Raw genomic sequence first — 23564 nt, forward strand, 5'->3', positions numbered from 1 at the left:
ACCATTCCATTCCATACAGATACTCATACCATTCCATTCCATACAGATACTCATACCATTCCATTCCATACAGATATCATACCATTCCATACAGATACTCATACCATTCCATTCCATACAGATACTCATACCATTCCATACAGATACCATACCATTCCATACAGATACTCATACCATTCCATTCCATACAGATACTCATACCATTCCATACAGATACTCATACCATTCCATTCCATACAGATACTCATACCATTCCATACAGATACTCATACCATTCCATACAGATACTCATACCATTCCATACAGATACTCATACCATTCCATACAGATACTCATACCATTCCATACAGATACTCATACCACCATTCCATACAGATACTCATACCATTCCCAGATTCCATACATTCCATACTCATACCATTCCATACAGATACTCATACCATTCCATACAGATACTCATATACCATTCCATTCCATACAGATACTCATACCATTCCATACAGATACTCATACCATTCCATACAGATACTCATACCATTCCATTCCATACAGATACTCATACCATTCCATACAGATACTCATACCATTCCATACAGATACTCATACCATTCCATACAGATACTCATACCATTCCATTCCATACAGATACTCATACCATACCATTCCATACAGATACTCATACCATTCCATTCCATACAGATACTCATACCATTCCATACAGATACTCATACCATTCCATTCCATACAGATACTCATACCATTCCATTCCATACAGATACATACCATTACCATACCATTCCATACAGATACTCATACCATTCCATATACAGATACTCATACCATTCCATACAGATACATACCATTCCATTCCATACAGATACTACCATACCATTCCATACAGATACTCATACCACCATTCCATACAGATACTCATATTCCATACAGATACTCCATTCCATTCCATACAGATACTCATACCATTCCATACAGATACTCATACCATTCCATTCCATACAGATACTCCTACCATACCATTCCATACAGATACTCATACCATTCCATACAGATACTCATACCATTCCATACAGATACTCATACCATTCCATTCCATACAGATACTCATACCATTCCATACAGATACTCATACCATACCATACCATACCATTCCATACAGATCATACCATTCCATTCCATACAGATACTCATACCATACCATACCATACCATTCCATACAGATACTCATACCATTCCATACAGATACTCATACCATTCCATACAGATACTCATACCATTCCATACAGATACTCATACCATTCCATTCCATACAGATACTCATACCATTCCATTCCATACAGATACTCATACCATTCCATACAGATACTCATACCATTCCATTCCATACAGATACTCATACCATTCCATTCCATACAGATACTCATACCATTCCATTCCATACAGATACTCATACCATACCATTCCATACAGATACTCATACCATTCCATTCCATACAGATACTCATACCATACCATTCCATACAGATACTCATACCATTCCATTCCATACAGATACTCATACCATTCCATACAGATACTCATACCATTCCATTCCATACAGATACTCATACCATTCCATTCCATACAGATACTCATACCATTCCATACAGATACTCATACCATTCCATACAGATACTCATACTCATACCATTCCATACAGATACTCATACCATTCCATACAGATACTCATACCATTCCATACAGATACTCATACCATTCCATTCCATACAGATACTCATACCATTCATTCCATACAGATACTCATACCATTCCATTCCATACAGATACATACCATTCCATTCCATACAGATACATACCATTCCATTCCATACAGATACTCATACCATACAGATACCATTCCATACAGATACTCATACCATTCCATACAGATACTCCATTCCATACAGATACTCATACCATACCATTCCATACAGATACTCATACCATTCCATACAGATACTCATACCATTCCATACAGATACTCATACCATTCCATTCCATACAGATACTCATACCATTCCATTCCATACAGATACTCATACCATTCCATACAGATACTCATACCATTCCATACAGATACTCATACCATTCCATTCCATACAGATACTCATACCATTCCATACAGATACTCATACCATTCCATTCCATACAGATACTCATACCATTCCATTCCATACAGATACTCATACCATACCATTCCATACAGATACATTCATACCATTCCATTCCATACAGATACATTCCATACAGATACTCATACCATTCCATTCCATACAGATACTCATACCATTCCCAGATATTCCATTCCACAGATACTCATACCATTCCATACAGATACTCATACCATTCCATACAGATACTCATACCATTCCATACAGATACTCATACCATTCCATTCCATACAGATACTCATACCATTCCATTCCATTCCATTCCATACAGATACTCATACCATACAGATATCATACCATTCCATACAGATACTCATACCATTCCATTACAGATATTCCATACAGATACCATACCATTCCATACAGATACTCATACCATTCCATTCCATACCATTCATTCCATACAGATACTCATACCATTCCATACAGATACTCATACCATTCCATTCCATACAGATACTCATACCATTCCATTCCATACAGATACTCATACCATTCCATTCCATACAGATACTCATACCATACCATTCCATACAGATACTCATACCATTCCATTCCATACAGATACTCATACCATTCCATACAGATACTCATACCATTCCATTCCATACAGATACTCATACCATTCCATACAGATACTCATACCATTCCATACAGATACTCATACCATTCCATACAGATACTCATACCATTCCATTCCATACAGATACTCATACCATTCCATACAGATACTCATACCATTCCATTCCATACAGATACTCATACCATTCCATACAGATACTCATACCATTCCATACAGATACTCATACCATTCCATACAGATACCACTCATACCATTCCATTCCATACAGATACTCATACCATACCATTCCATACAGATACTCATACCATTCCATACAGATTCCATTCCATACAGATACTCATACCATTCCATACAGATACTCATATTCCATTCCATACAGATACTCATACCATTCCATTCCATACAGATACAGATACCATTCCATTCCATACAGATATTCCATACAGATACCATTCCATACAGATACTCATACCATTCCATACAGATACTCATACCATTCCATACAGATACTCATACCATTCCATTCCACAGATACTCATACCATTCCATACAGATACTCATATTCCATTCCATACCATTCCAGATACTCATACCATTCCATTCCATACAGATACTCATACCATTCCATTCCATACAGATACTCATACATTCCATTCCATACAGATACTCATACCATTCCCATTACCATTCCATACAGATACTCATACCATTCCATACAGATACTCATACCATTCCATTCCATACAGATACAGATCATACCATTCCATACAGATACTCATACCATTCCATACAGATACAGATCTCATACCATTTCCATACAGATACTCATACCATTCCATACAGATACTCATACCATTCCATTCCATACAGATACTCATACCATTCCACTACAGATACCATACCATTCCATACAGATACTCATACCATTCCATTCCATACAGATACTCATCATACCATTCCATACAGATACTCATACCATTCCATACAGAGATACATACCATTCCATACAGATACTCATACCATTCCATACAGATACATACCATTCCATACAGATATTCCTCAGATACCATTCCATTCCATACAGATACCATTCCATACAGATACTCATACCATTCCATACAGATACTCATACCATTCCATACAGATACTCATACCATTCCATACAGATACTCATACCATTCCATTCCATACAGATACTCATACCATTCCATACAGATACAGATACCATTCCATACAGATACTCCATTCCATTCCATACAGATACTCATACCATTCCATACAGATACTCATTCCATTCCATACAGATACTCATCCATTCCATACAGATATTCCATTCCATACAGATACATTCCATACCATTCCATACAGATACCATACCATTCCATTACAGATACTCATACCATTCCATTCCATACAGATACTCATACCATTCCATCCATACAGATACTCATATTCCATTCCATACAGATACTCATTCCATTCCATACAGATACTCATACCATTCCATTCCATACAGATACTCATACCATTCCATTCCATACAGATACTCATACCATTCCATACAGATACTCATACCATTCCATTCCATACAGATACTCATACCATCCATTCCATACAGATTCCATTCCATACAGATACCATTCCATTCCATACAGATACATACCATACCATTCCATACAGATACTCATACCATTCCATTCCATACAGATACTCATACCATTCCATTACAGATACTCATACCATTCCATACAGATACCATTCCATACAGATACTCATACCATTCCATACAGATACTACCATTCCATACAGATACTCATACCATTCCATACAGATACTCATACCATTCCATTCCATACAGATACTCATACCATTCCATTCCATACAGATACTCATACCATACCATTCCATACAGATACTCATACCATTCCATTCCATACAGATACTCATACCATTCCATTCCATACAGATACTCATACCATTCCATACAGATACTCATACCATCCATTCCATACAGATACCATTCCATTCCATACAGATACTCATACCATTCCATTCCATACAGATACTCATACCATTCCATACAGATACTCATACCATTCCATTCCATACAGATACTCATACCATACCATTCCATACAGATACTCATACCATTCCATACAGATACTCATACCATTCCATACAGATACTCATACCATTCCATACAGATACTCATACCATTCCATTCCATACAGATACTCATACCATTCCATACAGATACTCATACCATACCATACCATTCCATACAGATACTCATACCATTCCATACAGATACTCATACCATTCCATACAGATACTCATACCATTCCATTCCATACCATACTCATACCATTCCATACAGATACTCATACCATTCCATCCAGATACTCATACCATTCCATACAGATCCATACATACAGATACTCATACCATTACAGATACATACCATTCCATACAGATACTCATACCATTCCATTCCATACAGATACCATTCCATTCCATACAGATACTCATACCATTCCATTCAGATTCCATACAGATCATACCATTCCATTCCATACAGATACTCATACCATTCCATACAGATACTCATACCATTCCATTCCATACAGATACTCATACCATTCCATTCCATTATTCCATACAGATACTCATCCATTCCATACATTCCATTCCATACAGATACATACCATTCCATACAGATACTCATACCATTCCATACAGATACTCATACCACCATTCCATACAGATACTCATACCATTCCATACAGATACTCATACCATTCCATTCCATACAGATACTCATACCATTCCATTCCATACAGATACTCATACCATCCATTCCATACAGATACTTCCATTCCATACAGATACTCATTCCATTCCATACAGATACTCATACCACCATTCCATACAGATACTCATACCATTCCATACAGATACTCATACCATACCATTCCATACAGATACTCATACCATTCCATACAGATACTCATACCATTCCATACAGATACTCATACCATTCCATTCCATACAGATACTCATATTCCATTCCATACAGATACTCATCCATTCCATACAGATTCCATACCATACCATTCCATACAGATATTCCATACAGATACTCATACCATTCCATACAGATACTCATACCATTCCATTCCATACAGATACTATTCCATACCATTCCATACAGATATACAGATACTCATACCATTCCATACCATACCATTCCATACAGATACTCATACCATTCCATTCCATACAGATACTCATACCATTCCATTCCATACAGATATACTCATACCATTCCATACAGATACTCATACCATTCCATACAGATACTCATACCATTCCACAGATACTCATACCATTCCATACAGATACTCATACCATTCCATACAGATACATACCATTCCATACAGATACTCATACCATTCCATACACAGATACTACCATACCATTCCATACAGATACTCATACCATTCCATTCCATACAGATACTCATACCATTCCATACAGATATCCTACCATACCATTCCATACAGATACATTCATACAGATACCATACCATTCCATACAGATACTCATACCATTCCATTCCATACAGATACTCATACCATTCCATTCCATACAGATACTCATACCATTCCATTCCATACAGATACTCATACCATTCCATTCCATACAGATACTCATACCATTCCATATAGATACTCATACCATTCAATTCCATACAGATACTCATACCATTCCATACAGATACTCATACCATTCCATACAGATACTCATACCATTCCATACAGATACTCATACCATTCCATTCCATACAGATACTCATACCATTCCATTCCATACAGATACTCATACCATTCCATACAGATACTCATACCATACCATACCATTCCATACAGATACTCATACCATTCCATACAGATACTCATACCATTCCATACAGATACTCATACCATTCCATTCAGATACTCATACCATTCCATTCCATACAGATCCATACAGATACTCATACCATTCCATTCCATACAGATACTCATATTCCATTCCATACAGATACTCATACCATTCATACAGATACTCATACCATACAGATACTCATACCATTCCATTCCATACAGATACTCATACCATTCCATACAGATACTCATACCATTCCATACAGATACTCATACCATTCCATACAGATACTCATACCATTCCATACAGATACTCATACCATTCCATACAGATACTCATACCATTCCATACAGATACAGATATTCCATTCCATACAGATACTCATACCATTCCATACAGATACTCATACCATTCCATTCCATACAGATACTCATACCATTCCATACAGATACTCATACCATTCCATACAGATACTCATTCCATTCCATACAGATACTCATACCATTCCATACAGATACTCATACCATTCCATACAGATACTCATACCATTCCATACAGATACTCATACCATTCCATACAGATACTCATACCATTCCATTCCATACAGATACTCATACCATTCCATTCCATACAGATACTCATACCATTCCATACAGATACTCATACCATCCATACAGATACTCATACCATCCACAGATACTCATACCATTCCATTCCATACAGATACTCATACCATTCCATACAGATACTCATACCATACCATACCATACCATTCCATACAGATACTCATACCATTCCATACAGATACTCATACCATTCCATTCCATACAGATACTCATACCATTCCATACAGATACTCATACCATTCCATACAGATACTCATACCATTCCATACAGATACTCATACCATTCCATACAGATACTCATACCATTCCATACAGATACTCATACCATTCCCATACTCATACCATTCCATACAGATACCATACATTCCATACAGATACTCATACCATTCCATACAGATACTCATACCATTCCATTCCATACAGATACTACCATACCATTCCATACAGATACTCATACCATTCCATTCCATACAGATCATACCATTCCATACAGATACTCATACCATTCCCATTCCATACAGATTCCATACAGATACCATACCATTCCATACAGATACTCATACCATTCCATACAGATACTCATACCATTCCATTCCATACAGATACTCATACCATTCCATACAGATACTCATACCATTCCATTCCATACAGATACTCATACCATTCCATTCCATACAGATACTCATACCATTCCATTCCATTCAGATACTCATACCATAACATTCCATACAGATACTACCATTCCATACAGATACCATTCCATTCCATACAGATACTCATACCATTCCATACAGATACTCATACCATTCCATACCATACATACCATTCCATACCATACCATTCCATACAGATACTCATACCATTCCATTCCATACAGATACTCATACCATTCCATTCCATACAGATACTCATACCATTCCATTCCATACAGATACTCATACCATTCCATTCCATACAGATACTCATACCATTCCATACAGATACTCATACCATTCCATTCCATACAGATACTCATACCATTCCATACAGATACTCATACCATTCAATTCCATACAGATACTCATACCATTCCATACAGATACTCATACCATTCCATACAGATACTCATACCATTCATTCCATACAGATACTCATACCATTCCATACAGATACTCATACCATTCCATTCCATACAGATACTCATACCATTCCATTCCATACAGATACTCATACCATTCCATTCCATACAGATACTCATACCATTCCATACAGATACTCATACCATTCCATACAGATACTCATACCATTCCATACAGATACAGATACATACCATTCCATTCCATACAGATACTCATACCATTCCATACAGATTCCATACAGATACTCATACCATTCCATACAGATACTCATACCATTCCATTCCATACAGATACTCATACCATTCCATACAGATACTCATACCATTCCATACAGATACTCATACCATTCCATACAGATACTCATACCATTCCATACATACCATACCATTCCATACAGATACTCATACCATTCCATTCCATACAGATACTCATACCATACCATTCCATTCCAGATACTCATACCATTCCATACAGATACTCATACCATTCCATTCCATACAGATACTCATACCATTCCATTCAGATACTCATACCATTCCATTCCATACAGATACTCATACCATTCCATACAGATACTCATACCATTCCATTCCATACAGATACTCATACCATTCCATACAGATACTCATACCATTCCATACAGATATCAGATACCATTCCATTCCATACAGATACTCATACCATTCCATACAGATACTCATACCATTCCATACAGATACTCATACCATTCCATTCCATACAGATACTCATACCATTCCATACAGATACTCATACCATTCCATTCCATACAGATACTCATACCATTCCATTCCATACAGATACTCATACCATTCCATACAGATACTCATACCATTCCATACAGATACTCATACCATTCCATACAGATACTCATACCATTCCATACAGATACTCATACCATACCATTCCATACAGATACTCATACCATTCCATACAGATACTCATACCATTCCATTCCATACAGATACTCATACCATACCATTCCATACAGATACTCATTCCATTCCATACAGATACTCATACCATTCCATACAGATACTCATACCATTCCATACAGATACTCATACCATTCCATACAGATACTCATACCATTCCATTCCATACAGATACTCATACCATTCCATTCCATACAGATACTCATACCATTCCATTCCATACAGATACCATTCCATACAGATACCATTCCATTACAGATACTCATACCATTCCATTCCATACAGATACTCATACCATTCCATTCCATACAGATACTCATACCATTCCATTCCATACAGATACTCAGATACCATTCCATTCCATACAGATACTCATACCATTCCCATTCCATACAGATACTCAGATACTCATACCATTCCATACAGATACTCATACCATTCCATTCCATACAGATACTCATACCATTCCATTCCATACAGATACTCATACCATTCCATTCCATACAGATACTCATACCATTCCATTCCATACAGATACTCATACCATTCCATTCCATACAGATACTCATACCATACCATTCCATACAGATACTCATACCATTCCATTCCATACAGATACTCATACCATTCCATACAGATACTCATACCATTCCATTCCATACAGATACTCATACCATTCCATACAGATACTCATACCATTCCATTCCACCATTCCAGATACTCATACCATTCCATTCCATACAGATATACTCATACCATTCCATACAGATACTCATACCACCATTCCATTCCATACAGATACTCATACCATTCCAGATTCATACCATTCCATACAGATACTCATACCATTCCATACAGATACTCATACCATTCCATTCCATACAGATACTCATACCATTCCATTCCATACAGATACTCATACCATTCCATTCCATACAGATACTCATACCATACCATTCCATACAGATACTCATACCATTCCATTCCATACAGATACTCATACCATTCCATACAGATACTCATACCATTCCATTCCATACAGATACTCATACCATACCATTCCATACAGATATTCCATACAGATATACCATTCCATACAGATTACCATTCCATACAGATACTCATACCATTCCATTCCATACAGATTCATACCATTCCATACAGATACTCATTACCATTCCATACAGATATTACCATTCCATTCCATACAGATACTCATACCATTCCATTCCATACAGATACTCCATACAGATACCATTCCATTCCATACAGATACTCATACCATTCCATACAGATACTCATACCATTCCATACAGATACTCATACCATTCCATTCCATACAGATACTCATACCATTCCATACAGATACTCATACCATTCCATACAGATACTCATACCATTCCATTCCATACAGATACTCATACCATTCCATTCCATACAGATACTCATACCATTCCATTCCATACAGATACTCATACCATTCCATTCCATACAGATACTCATACCATTCCATTCCATACAGATACTCATACCATTCCATTCCATACAGATACTCATACCATTCCATTCCATACAGATACTCATACCATTCCATACAGATACTACCATACCATTCCATATTCCACATACTCATACCATTCCATTCCATACAGATACTCATACCATTCCATACAGATACTCATACCATTCCATTCCATTCCATACAGATACTCATACCATTCCATACAGATACTCATACCATTCCATTCCATACAGATACTCATACCATTCCCAGATACTCATACCATTCCCATTCCATACAGATACTCATACCATACCATTCCATACAGATACTCATACCATTCCATTCCATACAGATACTCATACCATTCCATTCCATACAGATACTCATACCATTCCATTCCATACAGATACTCATACCATACCATTCCATACAGATACTCATACCATTCCATACAGATACCATTCCATTCCATACAGATACTCATACCATTCCATACAGATACTCATACCATTCCCATTACCATTCCATACAGATACTCATACCATTCCCATTCCATACAGATACATTCCATACCATTCCATACAGATACTCATACCATTCCATTCCATACAGATACTCATACCATTCCATTCCATACAGATACTCATACCATTCCATTCCATACAGATACTCATACCATTCCATTCCATACAGATACTCACCATTCCATACAGATACTCATACCATTCCATACAGATACTCATACCATTACCATACAGATACTCATACCATTCCATACAGATACTCATACCATTCCATTCCATACAGATACTCATACCATTCCATTCCATACAGATACTCATACCATTCCATTCCATACAGATACTCATACCATTCCATCCATACAGATACTCATACCATTCCATACAGATACTCATACCATTCCATTCCATACAGATACTCATACCATTCCATTCCATACAGATACTCATACCATATTCCATACAGATATACCATTCCATTCCATACAGATACTCATACCATTCCATACAGATACCATACCATTCCATACAGATACTCATACCATTCCATTCCATACAGATACTCATACCATTCCATACAGATACTCATACCATTCCATACAGATACTCATACCATCCATTCCATACAGATACTCATACCATTCCATTCCATACAGATACCATACAGATACTCAGATACTCATTCCATTCCATACAGATACTCATACCATTCCATACAGATACTCATACCATTCCATACAGATACTCATACCATTCCCATTCCATACAGATACTCATACCATTCCATACAGATACTCATACCATTCCATACAGATACTCATACCATTCCATACAGATACCATTCCATACCATTCCATTACAGATACTCATACCATTCCATACAGATACATACCATTCCATTCCATACAGATACTCATACCATACCATTCCATACAGATACTCATACCATTCCATTCCATACAGATACTCATACCATTCCATACAGATCATACCATTCCATTCCATACAGATACTCATACCATTCCATTCCATACAGATACTCATACCATTCCCATTCCATACAGATACTCATACCATTCCATACAGATACTCATACCATACCATTCCATTCCATACAGATACTCATACCATTCCATACAGATACTCATACCATTCCATTCCATACAGATACTCATACCATTCCATACAGATACTCATACCATCCATACAGATACTCATACCATTCCATTCCATACAGATACTCATACCCATTCCATACAGATACTCATACCATTCCATTCCATACAGATACTCATACCATTCCATTCCAGATACTCATACCATTCCATTCCATACAGATACTCTACCATACCATTCCATACAGATACTCATACCATTCCATTCCATACAGATACCATTCCATACAGATACTCATACCATTCCATTCCATACAGATACTCATACCATTCCATTCCATACAGATACTCATACCATTCCATTCCATACAGATACTCATACCATTCCATTCCATACAGATACAGATACTCATACCATTCCATTCCATACAGATACTCATACCATTCCATACAGATACAGATACTCCATTCCATACAGATACTCATACCATTCCATACAGATACCATTCCATACAGATACTCATACCATTCCATACAGATACTACCATACCATTCCATACAGATACTCATACCATTCCATTCCATACAGATACTCATACCATTCCATTCCATATTCCATACAGATACTCATACCATACCATTCCATACAGATACTCATACCACATACACTCATACCATTCCATACAGATACAGATACTCATACCATTCCATTCCATACAGATACTCATACCATTCCATTCCATACAGATATTACCATTCCATACAGATACTCATACCATTCCATTCCATACAGATACTCATACCATTCCATACAGATACTCATACCATTCCATTCCATACAGATACTCATACCATTCCATTCCATACAGATACTCATACCATTCCATACAGATACTCATACCATTCCATTCCATACAGATACTCATACCATTCCATACAGATATTCCATACAGATACTCATACCATTCCATACAGATACTCATACCATTCCATACAGATACTCATACCAGATATCCATTCCATACAGATACTCATACCATTCCATACAGATACTCATACCATTCCATTCCATACAGATACTCATACCATTCCATACAGATACTCATACCATTCCATACAGATACTCATACCATTCCATTCCATACAGATACCACCATTCCATACAGATACTCATACCATTCCATACAGATTCCATTCCATACAGATACTCATACCATTCCATACAGATACTACCATACCATTCCATACAGATACTCATACCACCATACTCATACCATTCCATACAGATACTCATACCATTCCATACAGATACTCATACCATTCCATACAGATACTCATACCATTCCATACAGATACTCATACCATTCCATTCCATACAGATACTCATACCACCATTCCATACAGATACTCATACCATTACCATTCCATTCCATACAGATACTCATACCATTCCCATTCCATACAGATATTCCATACATACCATTCCATACCATACCATTCCATACAGATACTCATACCATTCCATACAGATACTCATACCATTCCATTCCATACAGATACTCATACCAGATATTCCATTCCATACAGATACAGATACAGATACTCATACCATTCCATACAGATACTCATACCATTCCATACAGATACTCATACCATTTACATACATTCCATTCCATACAGATACTCATACCATTCCATACAGATACTCATACCATTCCATACAGATACTCATATTCCATACAGATACCATTCCATACAGATACTCATACCATTCCATTCCATACAGATACTCATACCATACCATTCCATACAGATACTCATACCATTCCATTCCATACAGATATTCCATTCCATACCATACAATTCCATACAGATACTCATACCATTCCATTCCATACAGATACTCATACCATTCCATACAGATACTCATACCATTCCATTCCATACAGATACCCATACCATTCCATACAGATACTCATACCATTCCATTCCATACAGATACTCATACCATACCATTTCATACAGATACAAATACCATTTTCTGAGGAAGTGAAGAATGCATTAGTCAACGCTCATCTGCTTCTAATTCAGCTTGTCATCCTGTTCATATGTGACAGCCAACTCTGTCTCCACCGACGTAGCAAACATAATAGATTTGGCCATGAGACAGCAGCAGTATTGGAAACCATGCGCAGGCCGTGCTGCATGTACAAACAGACATATGCCCGGGCAGAAATGGCTGCTTTGAAAATCTCCCAGAGCTGTGGTTTAGTTTGGAGTGGTCTCTCTCCTCCCAAACATCACGATCGTGGGCCCATATCCACAAATCATCTCAGAGTAAGAGAGGTAGTCTAGGATCAGGTCCCCCACTCACCCCTGTCTATATAATGGTATCTATTGTTATATTAAAAACCCTAAACTGATCTAGGATCAGGTCCCCCACCCCTGTCCATATAAGAGTCGTTGTTATATAAAAACCCTAAACTGTTCTAGGATCAGGTCCCCCACCCCTGTCCATATAAGAGTCGTTGTTATATAAAAACCCTAAACTGATCTAGGATCAGAACCCCCACCCCTGTCTATATAAGAGTCGTTGTTATATAAAAACCCTAAACTGATCTAGGATCAGGTCCCCCACCCCTGTCTATATAAGAGTCGTTGTTATATAAAAACCCTAAACTGATATAGGATCAGCACTCCTCCTCTGTTTGAATACCAAGAAGCTGTTAGACCATCTGGTGGCCAGCTTCCCAAATGGACCCCTTTCGCTATTATAGTGCACTACTTGGCCCCTATGGACCTTGGTTAAAAGTAGTGGACTACTTGGCCCCTATGGACCTTGGTTAAAAGTAGTGCACTACTTGGCCCCTATGGACCTTGGTTAAAAGTAGTGCACTACTTGGCCCCTATGGACCTTGGTTAAAAGTAGTGCACTTCATAGGGATTTGGAGGGCCATTTGGGAAGCGGACCTTGGTTTTCACCAGAGGAGATCACTCATTTGAACTTTGGGTCTCTCACTGGGTGACGTCACCTCGTTCCAGGACTCTTTAGGAGACGGGTCGAAACAATCACAGATCACACCCCTAATCTGGTGAGCGAAGCATCTGTATCTCTATAAACACTGATGGTCCCTAATCTGGTGAGTGAAGCATCAGTATCTCTATGAACACTGATGGTCCCTAATCTGGTGAGCAAAGCGTCAGTATCTCTATAAACATTGATGGTTCCTAATCTGGTGAGCAAAGCGTCTGTATCTCTATAAACAGTGTCTTGGTAGAGCAGTGTCTTGGTAGGGCAGTGTCTTGGTAGGGCAGTGTCTTGGTAGGGCAGTGTCTTGGTAGAGCAGTGTCTTGGTAGGGCAGTGTCTTGGTAGGGCAGTGTTTTGGTAGGGCAGTGTTTTGGTAGAGCAGTAACTTGGTAGAGCAGCTTCTTTTTGGCAAAGCAGTTTAATAAATAGTATATACTGCACACACACACACACACACACACACACACACACACACACACACACACACACACACACACACACACACACACACACACACACACACACACACACACACACACACACACACACACACACACACACATTCTTCGCTGCTGTGTGTGTGTGTGTGTGTCTATGTGAATAGTCTCTAAGGTGCAGATGAACAGCAGGTCTGAGCCGGTAGACAGCTGGGGTTATCTGTTCAGCATTCTGATGGTCTGCTGGTAGAAGCTGTCTCGGAGCCTGTTGGTCCGAGACCCGACACTCCGATCCCGTTTGCCAGATGGTAATGGAGAGAACAGTCCGTAGCTCGGTAGACTGGAGTCCTTGACGATCTTCCGGCCCTTCCTGAGACGCGTGGTGTAAAATGTCCTGTGGGGCAGGGAGCTCACTCACTCAGTGATGTACTGGGCCGTCCGCACCACCCTCTTGTGGTTGAGGCCGGTGCAGTTGCCGTACCAGGCGGTGATGCAGCCAGACCAGATGCTCTCAATGGTGCATCTATAGACGTTCTTGAGGATCTGAGGGGCCAAGACAAATTTCTTCAGTCGCTGTGATGTGCCCTCTTGAAGCTTTTGACCCTCTCCTCTGCAGCCACGTCAATGTGGATGGGGGGCCGTGCACCCCCCCTGTTTCCTGCAGTCCACTATCAGCTCCTTGGTCTTGCTGACGTCGAGGGAGAGGTTGTTGTCCCGACAACACACTGCCAGGTCTCTGACCTCCCTGTAGGCTGTCTCATTGGCGTCACTGATCAGACCTACCACTATCGGGTTGTCAACAAACGATGATGGAGTCGTGTTTTGCCACGTAGTCTTGGGTGAACAGTGTGTGTGTGTGTGTGTGTGTGTGTGTGTGTGTGTGTGTGTGTGTGTGTGTGTGTGTGTGTTGATTGGTGTGTCTCTCATTCCAGCATCTTAGCAGTCTCATCTTCTACCTCTTTTTATTGGTCAGCCCTGATAATGTTTCCACAGTACTAACCAATCAGAATGCAGTCCCATTGGACTGGAGACCAGAGTACTTACCAATCAGAATGCCCTCCCATTGGACTGGAGACCAGAGTACTAACCAATCAGAATGCCCTCCCATTGGACTGGAGACCAGAGTACTGACCAATCAGAATGATCTCCCATTGGACTGGAGACCAGAGTACTAACCAATCAGAATGCCCTCCCATTGGACTGGAGACCAGAGTACTAACCAATCAGAATGCCCTCCCATTGGACTGGAGACCACTTGCCAATCAGAATGCCCTCCCATTGGACTGGAGACCAGAGTACTAACCAATCAGAATGATCCCATTGGACTGGAGACCAGAGTACTAACCAATCAGAATGCCCTCCCATTGGACTGGAGACCAGAGTACTGACCAATCAGAATGATCTCCCATTGGACTGGAGACCAGAGTACTAACCAATCAGAATGCCCTCCCATTGGACTGGAGACCAGAGTACTAACCAATCAGAATGCCCTCCCATTGGACTGGAGACCAGAGTACTTGCCAATCAGAATGCCCTCCCATTGGACTGGAGACCAGAGTACTAACCAATCAGAATGATCCCATTGGACTGGAGACCAGAGTACTAACCAATCAGAATGCCCTCCCATTGGACTGGAGACCAGAGTACTGACCAATCAGAATGATCCCATTGGACTGGAGACCAGAGTACTAACCAATCAGAATGCCCTCCCATTGGACTGGAGACCAGAGTACTAACCAATCAGAATGCCCTCCCATTGGACTGGAGACCAGAGTACTAACCAATCAGAATGCTCTCCCATTGGACTGGAGACCAGAGTACTAACCAATCAGAATGCCCTCCCATTGGACTGGAGACCAGAGTACTAACCATGTAGTTTAGCTCCTTCACAGTACTAACCATGTGGTTTAGCTCCTTCACAGTACTAACCATGTGGTTTAGTTCCTTCACAGTACTAACCATGTGGTTTAGTTCCTTCACAGTACTAACCATGTGGTTTAGTTCCTTCACAGTACTAACCATGTGGTTTAGTTCCTTCACAGTACTAACCATGTGGTTTAGTTCCTTCACAGTACTGACCATGTAGTTTAGATCCTTCACAGTACTAACCATGTGGTTTAGCTCCTTCACAGTACTAACCATGTGGTTTAGCTCCTTCACAGTACTAACCATGTGGTTTAGCTCCTTCACAGTACTAACCATGTGGTTTAGTTCCTTCACAGTACTAACCATGTGGTTTAGTTCCTTCACAGTACTAACCATGTGATTTAGCTCCTTCACAGTACTAACCATGTGGTTTAGCTCCTTCACAGTACTAACCATGTGGTTTAGCTCCTTCACAGTACTAACCATGTGGTTTAGTTCCTTCACAGTACTAACCATGTGGTTTAGTTCCTTCACAGTACTAACCATGTGGTTTAGCTCCTTCACAGTACTAACCATGTGGTTTAGCTCCTTCACAGTACTAACCATGTGGTTTAGTTCCTTCACAGTACTAACCATGTGGTTTAGTTCCTTCACAGTACTGACCATGTAGTTTAGATCCTTCACAGTACTAACCATGTGGTTTAGCTCCTTCACAGTACTAACCATGTGGTTTAGTTCCTTCACAGTACTAACCATGTGGTTTAGCTCCTTCACAGTACTAACCATGTGGTTTAGCTCCTTCACAGTACTAACCATGTGGTTTAGTTCCTTCACAGTACTAACCATGTGGTTTAGTTCCTTCACAGTACTAACCATGTGGTTTAGCTCCTTCACAGTACTAACCATGTGGTTTAGCTCCTTCACAGTACTAACCATGTGGTTTAGCTCCTTCACAGTACTAACCATGTGGTTTAGCTCCTTCACAGTACTAACCATGTGGTTTAGCTCCTTCACAGTACTAACCATGTGGTTTAGTTCCTTCACAGTACTAACCATGTGGTTTAGCTCCTTCACAGTACTGACCAGGTGGTTTTGTTCCTTCAGAATGTCCTCCAATGGGACTAGAGACCCTGAAGATTGATGACTTTCAGCTCCATGCCTCCACGATGAGACGTTATGGGCTGGGACCACACAGAGGACGACTCAACATACAGGTAGGTCAGGAATAGAGACGTGTGTGTCAAGGAGAGAGACGTTTGTCAAGAATAGAGGTTAGTTGAACTGTGTGGCTCAGTTGGTAAGAGTAAAGAATAGAGGTTAGTTGACCTGTGTGGCTCAGGTGGTAAGAGTAAAGAATAGAGGTTAGTTGAACTGAGTGGCTCAGGTGGTAAGAGTAAAGAATAGAGGTTAGTTGAACTGTGTGGCTCAGGTGGTAAGAGCATGGAGGTTGGTTTATATTTCCACAGAGATCACATATGGATGTTGACTACCGGTTAAACGTTTTGCAACACCTACCCGTTAAAGAGTTTTTTTCTTTATTTTTAAAAACTATTTTTTACATTGTAGAATAATAGTGAAGACATCAAAACTATGAAATAGCACATATGGAATCATGTAGTAACCAAAAAAAGTGTTAAACAAATCAAAATATATTTTATATTTGAGATTATTCAAAGTAGCCACCCTTTGCCTTGATGACAGATTTTCACTCTCGTGGCGTTCTCTAGTTCCCCTTTGGGAACTCCCCCCACTCCCCCTGAGCTGTAATGTGGCGCAGGGAACGCAATAAATAATCCTAAAAATATTTAACCTCCACAGAATCGCAAGAAAAATGGCTCAAATGAAAGATAAAGAAGTTGTTTATCTACCCAGCAAGTCAGATTTCTAAAATGTTTTACGGCGAAAACATAGCACATATTTATGTCCAACCACCACTGCAGACATACCTCATTAGCATAGCCAAGTAGGAAGAAATATGCAATCAACAAACGCAGGATTAAAAGAAAAATCATTTCACTAACCTTTTGAAATCTTCATCAGATGACAGTAATATAACATGTTACACAGTACATTCATTTTTTTTTCAATAATCTGCAATATATATCCATAAATCTCTGTTTACAATTATGCATCGTTCAAAAAATGCTACTGCAATGTCAGGAGAAATAAATAGCTCCGGCAGATAACGTCAGCAAACAAGGAATACACATCATAAACTTTGACTAAATATGCATGTTTTACATATGTATGGCAAGATAAACTTCTTCTAAATGCAATCGCTGTGTTACAATTATTTTTAACGTTCCATTTTGCGTTCACTAGGCTATAATAGGGAGGCGGCGCTCCCATTTAGCATACTGACTCCTCTATCTTGGAGTCGACAGAAACCCAAAATGAAGACATAAATATTCCCTTACCGTGGCTGTTCTTCCATCAGAAGGGTTAATACTCACCAAGTTAGCGTTCAGTTTTCAAGTCTGTGTCTTTCGGTTCTCAAACTAGCCACATTTCGGTCGAAATGTATGCAAATTTCAAGTGGATGCGCACCAAAACGTCGAAAGTATACATTATATGTCGAGTAAACTTGTCAAACTATGTTTATAATTAAGCCTTAACATGTTATAAAGGTCTACAGCAATCGTGAGGGCGAACAGACACACACACGTTGTTCAATCCATCCTGAGGGAAAGAGAGAGAAACATCCCAGCGCACATTGGGTAAACTTTTTTTTTGCGTCACCGAGACGTTTGGGCACGCTGAACGTCTCGTGAGCGCGCGATTCTCACAGTTACACGCCTCATCGAAAGCAGGCTTCACGCTGAAGACGTAGAAACTGTTTCCATGGTTATAACTGCTTGGGAAGTGTGTATACGATGACGTCGAAGTGGTGGCAACTTTTTTCATTACAAGAGAGACTTTGGGAGAATGCATGCCCTGACACTTCTGCTTTACATAGAGACAAAATTTAAACGGTTTTAGAAGCTTTAGAGTGTTTCCTATTCGATAATAATTTTTATATGCATATATTAGCAACTTTTGACAAAAATTTATCATGTTTTATATGGGTACCGAATTCCTCCAGAAGGGGCAGTATTCAGGGGTAGCCCCAACAGCCAGCTTCACCTGGAATGAACAGTTAAAAGTCATGGGTACCAAATGCAGCTTTAGTTTAATAGGATGCTGGTTGACCTACCTTGAGTTAGCTACTATAGTGCTCTGCCTGTTTTGAATGCCTTGGTTCATTGACTCTACCAAATACAGTGAGCAGCTGGAAGACCTGAGGATCAGAAAAGGCCATTAAACTGGGGGTTCATTATTATGTGACTACCATTAAACTGGGGGTCCATTATTATCTGACTACCATTAAACTGGGGGTCCATTATTATCTGACTACCATTAAACTGGGGGTTCATTATTATGTGACTACCATTAAACTGGGGGTCCATTATTATCTGACTACCATTAAACTGGGGGTCCATTATTATCTGACTACCATTAAACTGGGGGTCCATTATTACATGACTACCATTAAACTGGGGGTCCATTATTATCTGACTACCATTAAACTGGGGGTCCATTATTATCTGACTACCATTAAACTGGGGGTCCATTATTATCTGACTACCATTAAACTGGGGGTCCATTATTATACAGTTCCCATTAAACTGGGGGTCCATTATTATCTGACTACCATTAAACTGGGATCCATTATTTTCTGACTACCATTAAACTGGGGGTCCATTATTATCTGACTACCATTAAACTGGGGTCCATTATTAAATGGCTGCCATTAAACTGGGGGTCCATTATTATATGACTACCATTAAACTGGGGGTCCATTATTATCTGACTACCATTAAACTGGGGGTCCATTATCATCTGACTACCATTAAACTGGGGGTCCATTATTACATGACTACCATTAAACTGGGGGTCCATTATTATACAGTTCCCATTAAACTGGGGGTCCATTATTATACAGTTCCCATTAAACTGGGGGTCCATTATTACATGACTACCATTAAACTGGGGGTCCATTATTATCTGACTACCATTAAACTGGGGGTCCATTATTAAATGAGTACCATTAAACTGGGGTCCATTATTACATGGCTACCATTAAACTGGGGGTCCATTATTATCTGACTACCATTAAACTGGGGGTCCATTATTATCTGACTACCATTAAACTGGGGGTCCATTATTTTCTGACTATCATTAAACTGGGGGTCCATTATTATATGACTACCATTAAACTGGGGGTCCATTATTAAATGGCTGCCATTAAACTGGGGGTCCATTATTATCTGACTATCATTAAACTGGGGGTCCATTATTATCTGACTACCATTAAACTGGGGGTCCATTATTTTCTGACTATCATTAAACTGGGGGTCCATTATTATATGACTACCATTAAACTGGGGTCCATTATTATACAGTTCCCATTAAACTGGGGGTCATTATTATCTGACTACCATTAAACTGGGGGTCCATTATTATCTGACTACCATTAAACTGGGGGTCCATTATTATCTGACTACCATTAAACTGGGGGCCATTATTATCTGACTATCATTAAACTGGGGGTCCATTATTAAATGGCTGCCATTAAACTGGGGGTCCATTATTACATGACTGCCATTAAACTGGGGGTCCATTATTACATGACTGCCATTAAACTGGGGGTCCATTATTATACAGTTCCCATTAAACTGGGGGTCCATTATTACAGTTGTTAACCCCAAACCTCATAAAGTGGACAGAAAAGTCTAAATGGGATCCTTGAAACATCCCAACTCTGACATCACCCCACTTAAGATAAACATTTAAATGCTTAAGTAATGGTTAAGGTTAGGGTTAGTGTTTAAGGGTAGAGACGTTCACAAGGATTCCAGATAGCACTAACCTAAAGTGAACTGGTATCTGGGAGAAGAGGTATTTCCTGTCAGGATATGAAGAGGAGGAGTGCGGTTCAGTTTCCCTCATCATCATCTGGGTTTTGTATTGTCCTTAGATCAGAAACTGTAGTACACCCATAATGACCCATAATGACTTCCACACACACACTTCCAGACAAACAAACCCTTTGTTATTGTGTGTTTATAGCTGTGTGGTAACATAGTGTGTTGCATTCGGGGATTGTGCAGGATAATGTCTCCAATCTGGAGAAGAGAGAGAGACAGAGAGAGAGAGAAAGTGTGCAATCACAGCAGCAAGTTTTATGACCTGTTGCCACAAGAAAATTACAACCAGTGAAGAACAAACACCATTGTAAATACAACCCATATTTATGCTTATTTATTTTCCCTTTTGTACTTTAACTATTTGCATACCTTTACAACACTGTATATAAACATAATATGACATTTGAAATGTACATTATTTTGGAACTTTTGTGAGTGTTTACTGTTACTTTTTATTGTTTATTTCACTTTTGTTTATTATCTATTTCGCTTGCTTTGGTAATGGAAACATATGTTTCTCATGCCAATAAAGCCCTTTAAATTGAAATTCAATTGAATTGAGAGAGATTGAAAGAGAGAGAGAGGCTTTACTGGTTCAGTAGGTACACCTATAGCTCATTTCTTGGCAGTAGTACTGTAGACTACATTATCACTGACCTCAACCCAGAGTCACTCACAGCGTTCACAGTCAGT

At 39.1% G+C, this 23564-nt stretch overlaps 1 protein-coding gene across 2 annotated transcripts in view; it reads left to right on the forward strand.

The window, feature by feature from the left end:
* LOC135567669 (inactive carboxypeptidase-like protein X2) overlaps positions 1-23564 on the forward strand; it is a 58057-nt gene that overhangs the window by 26855 nt on the left and 7638 nt on the right. For both annotated transcript variants that reach the window (XM_065014966.1, XM_065014967.1), the window contains exon 3: positions 19009-19118. In XM_065014966.1, the coding sequence (XP_064871038.1) occupies positions 19009-19118 (110 nt within the window). The remainder of the gene's footprint in view (positions 1-19008; positions 19119-23564) is intronic.

Source organism: Oncorhynchus nerka, unplaced genomic scaffold (genome assembly GCF_034236695.1).
Source record: "Oncorhynchus nerka isolate Pitt River unplaced genomic scaffold, Oner_Uvic_2.0 unplaced_scaffold_1861, whole genome shotgun sequence".
Taxonomy (NCBI): domain Eukaryota; kingdom Metazoa; phylum Chordata; class Actinopteri; order Salmoniformes; family Salmonidae; genus Oncorhynchus; species Oncorhynchus nerka.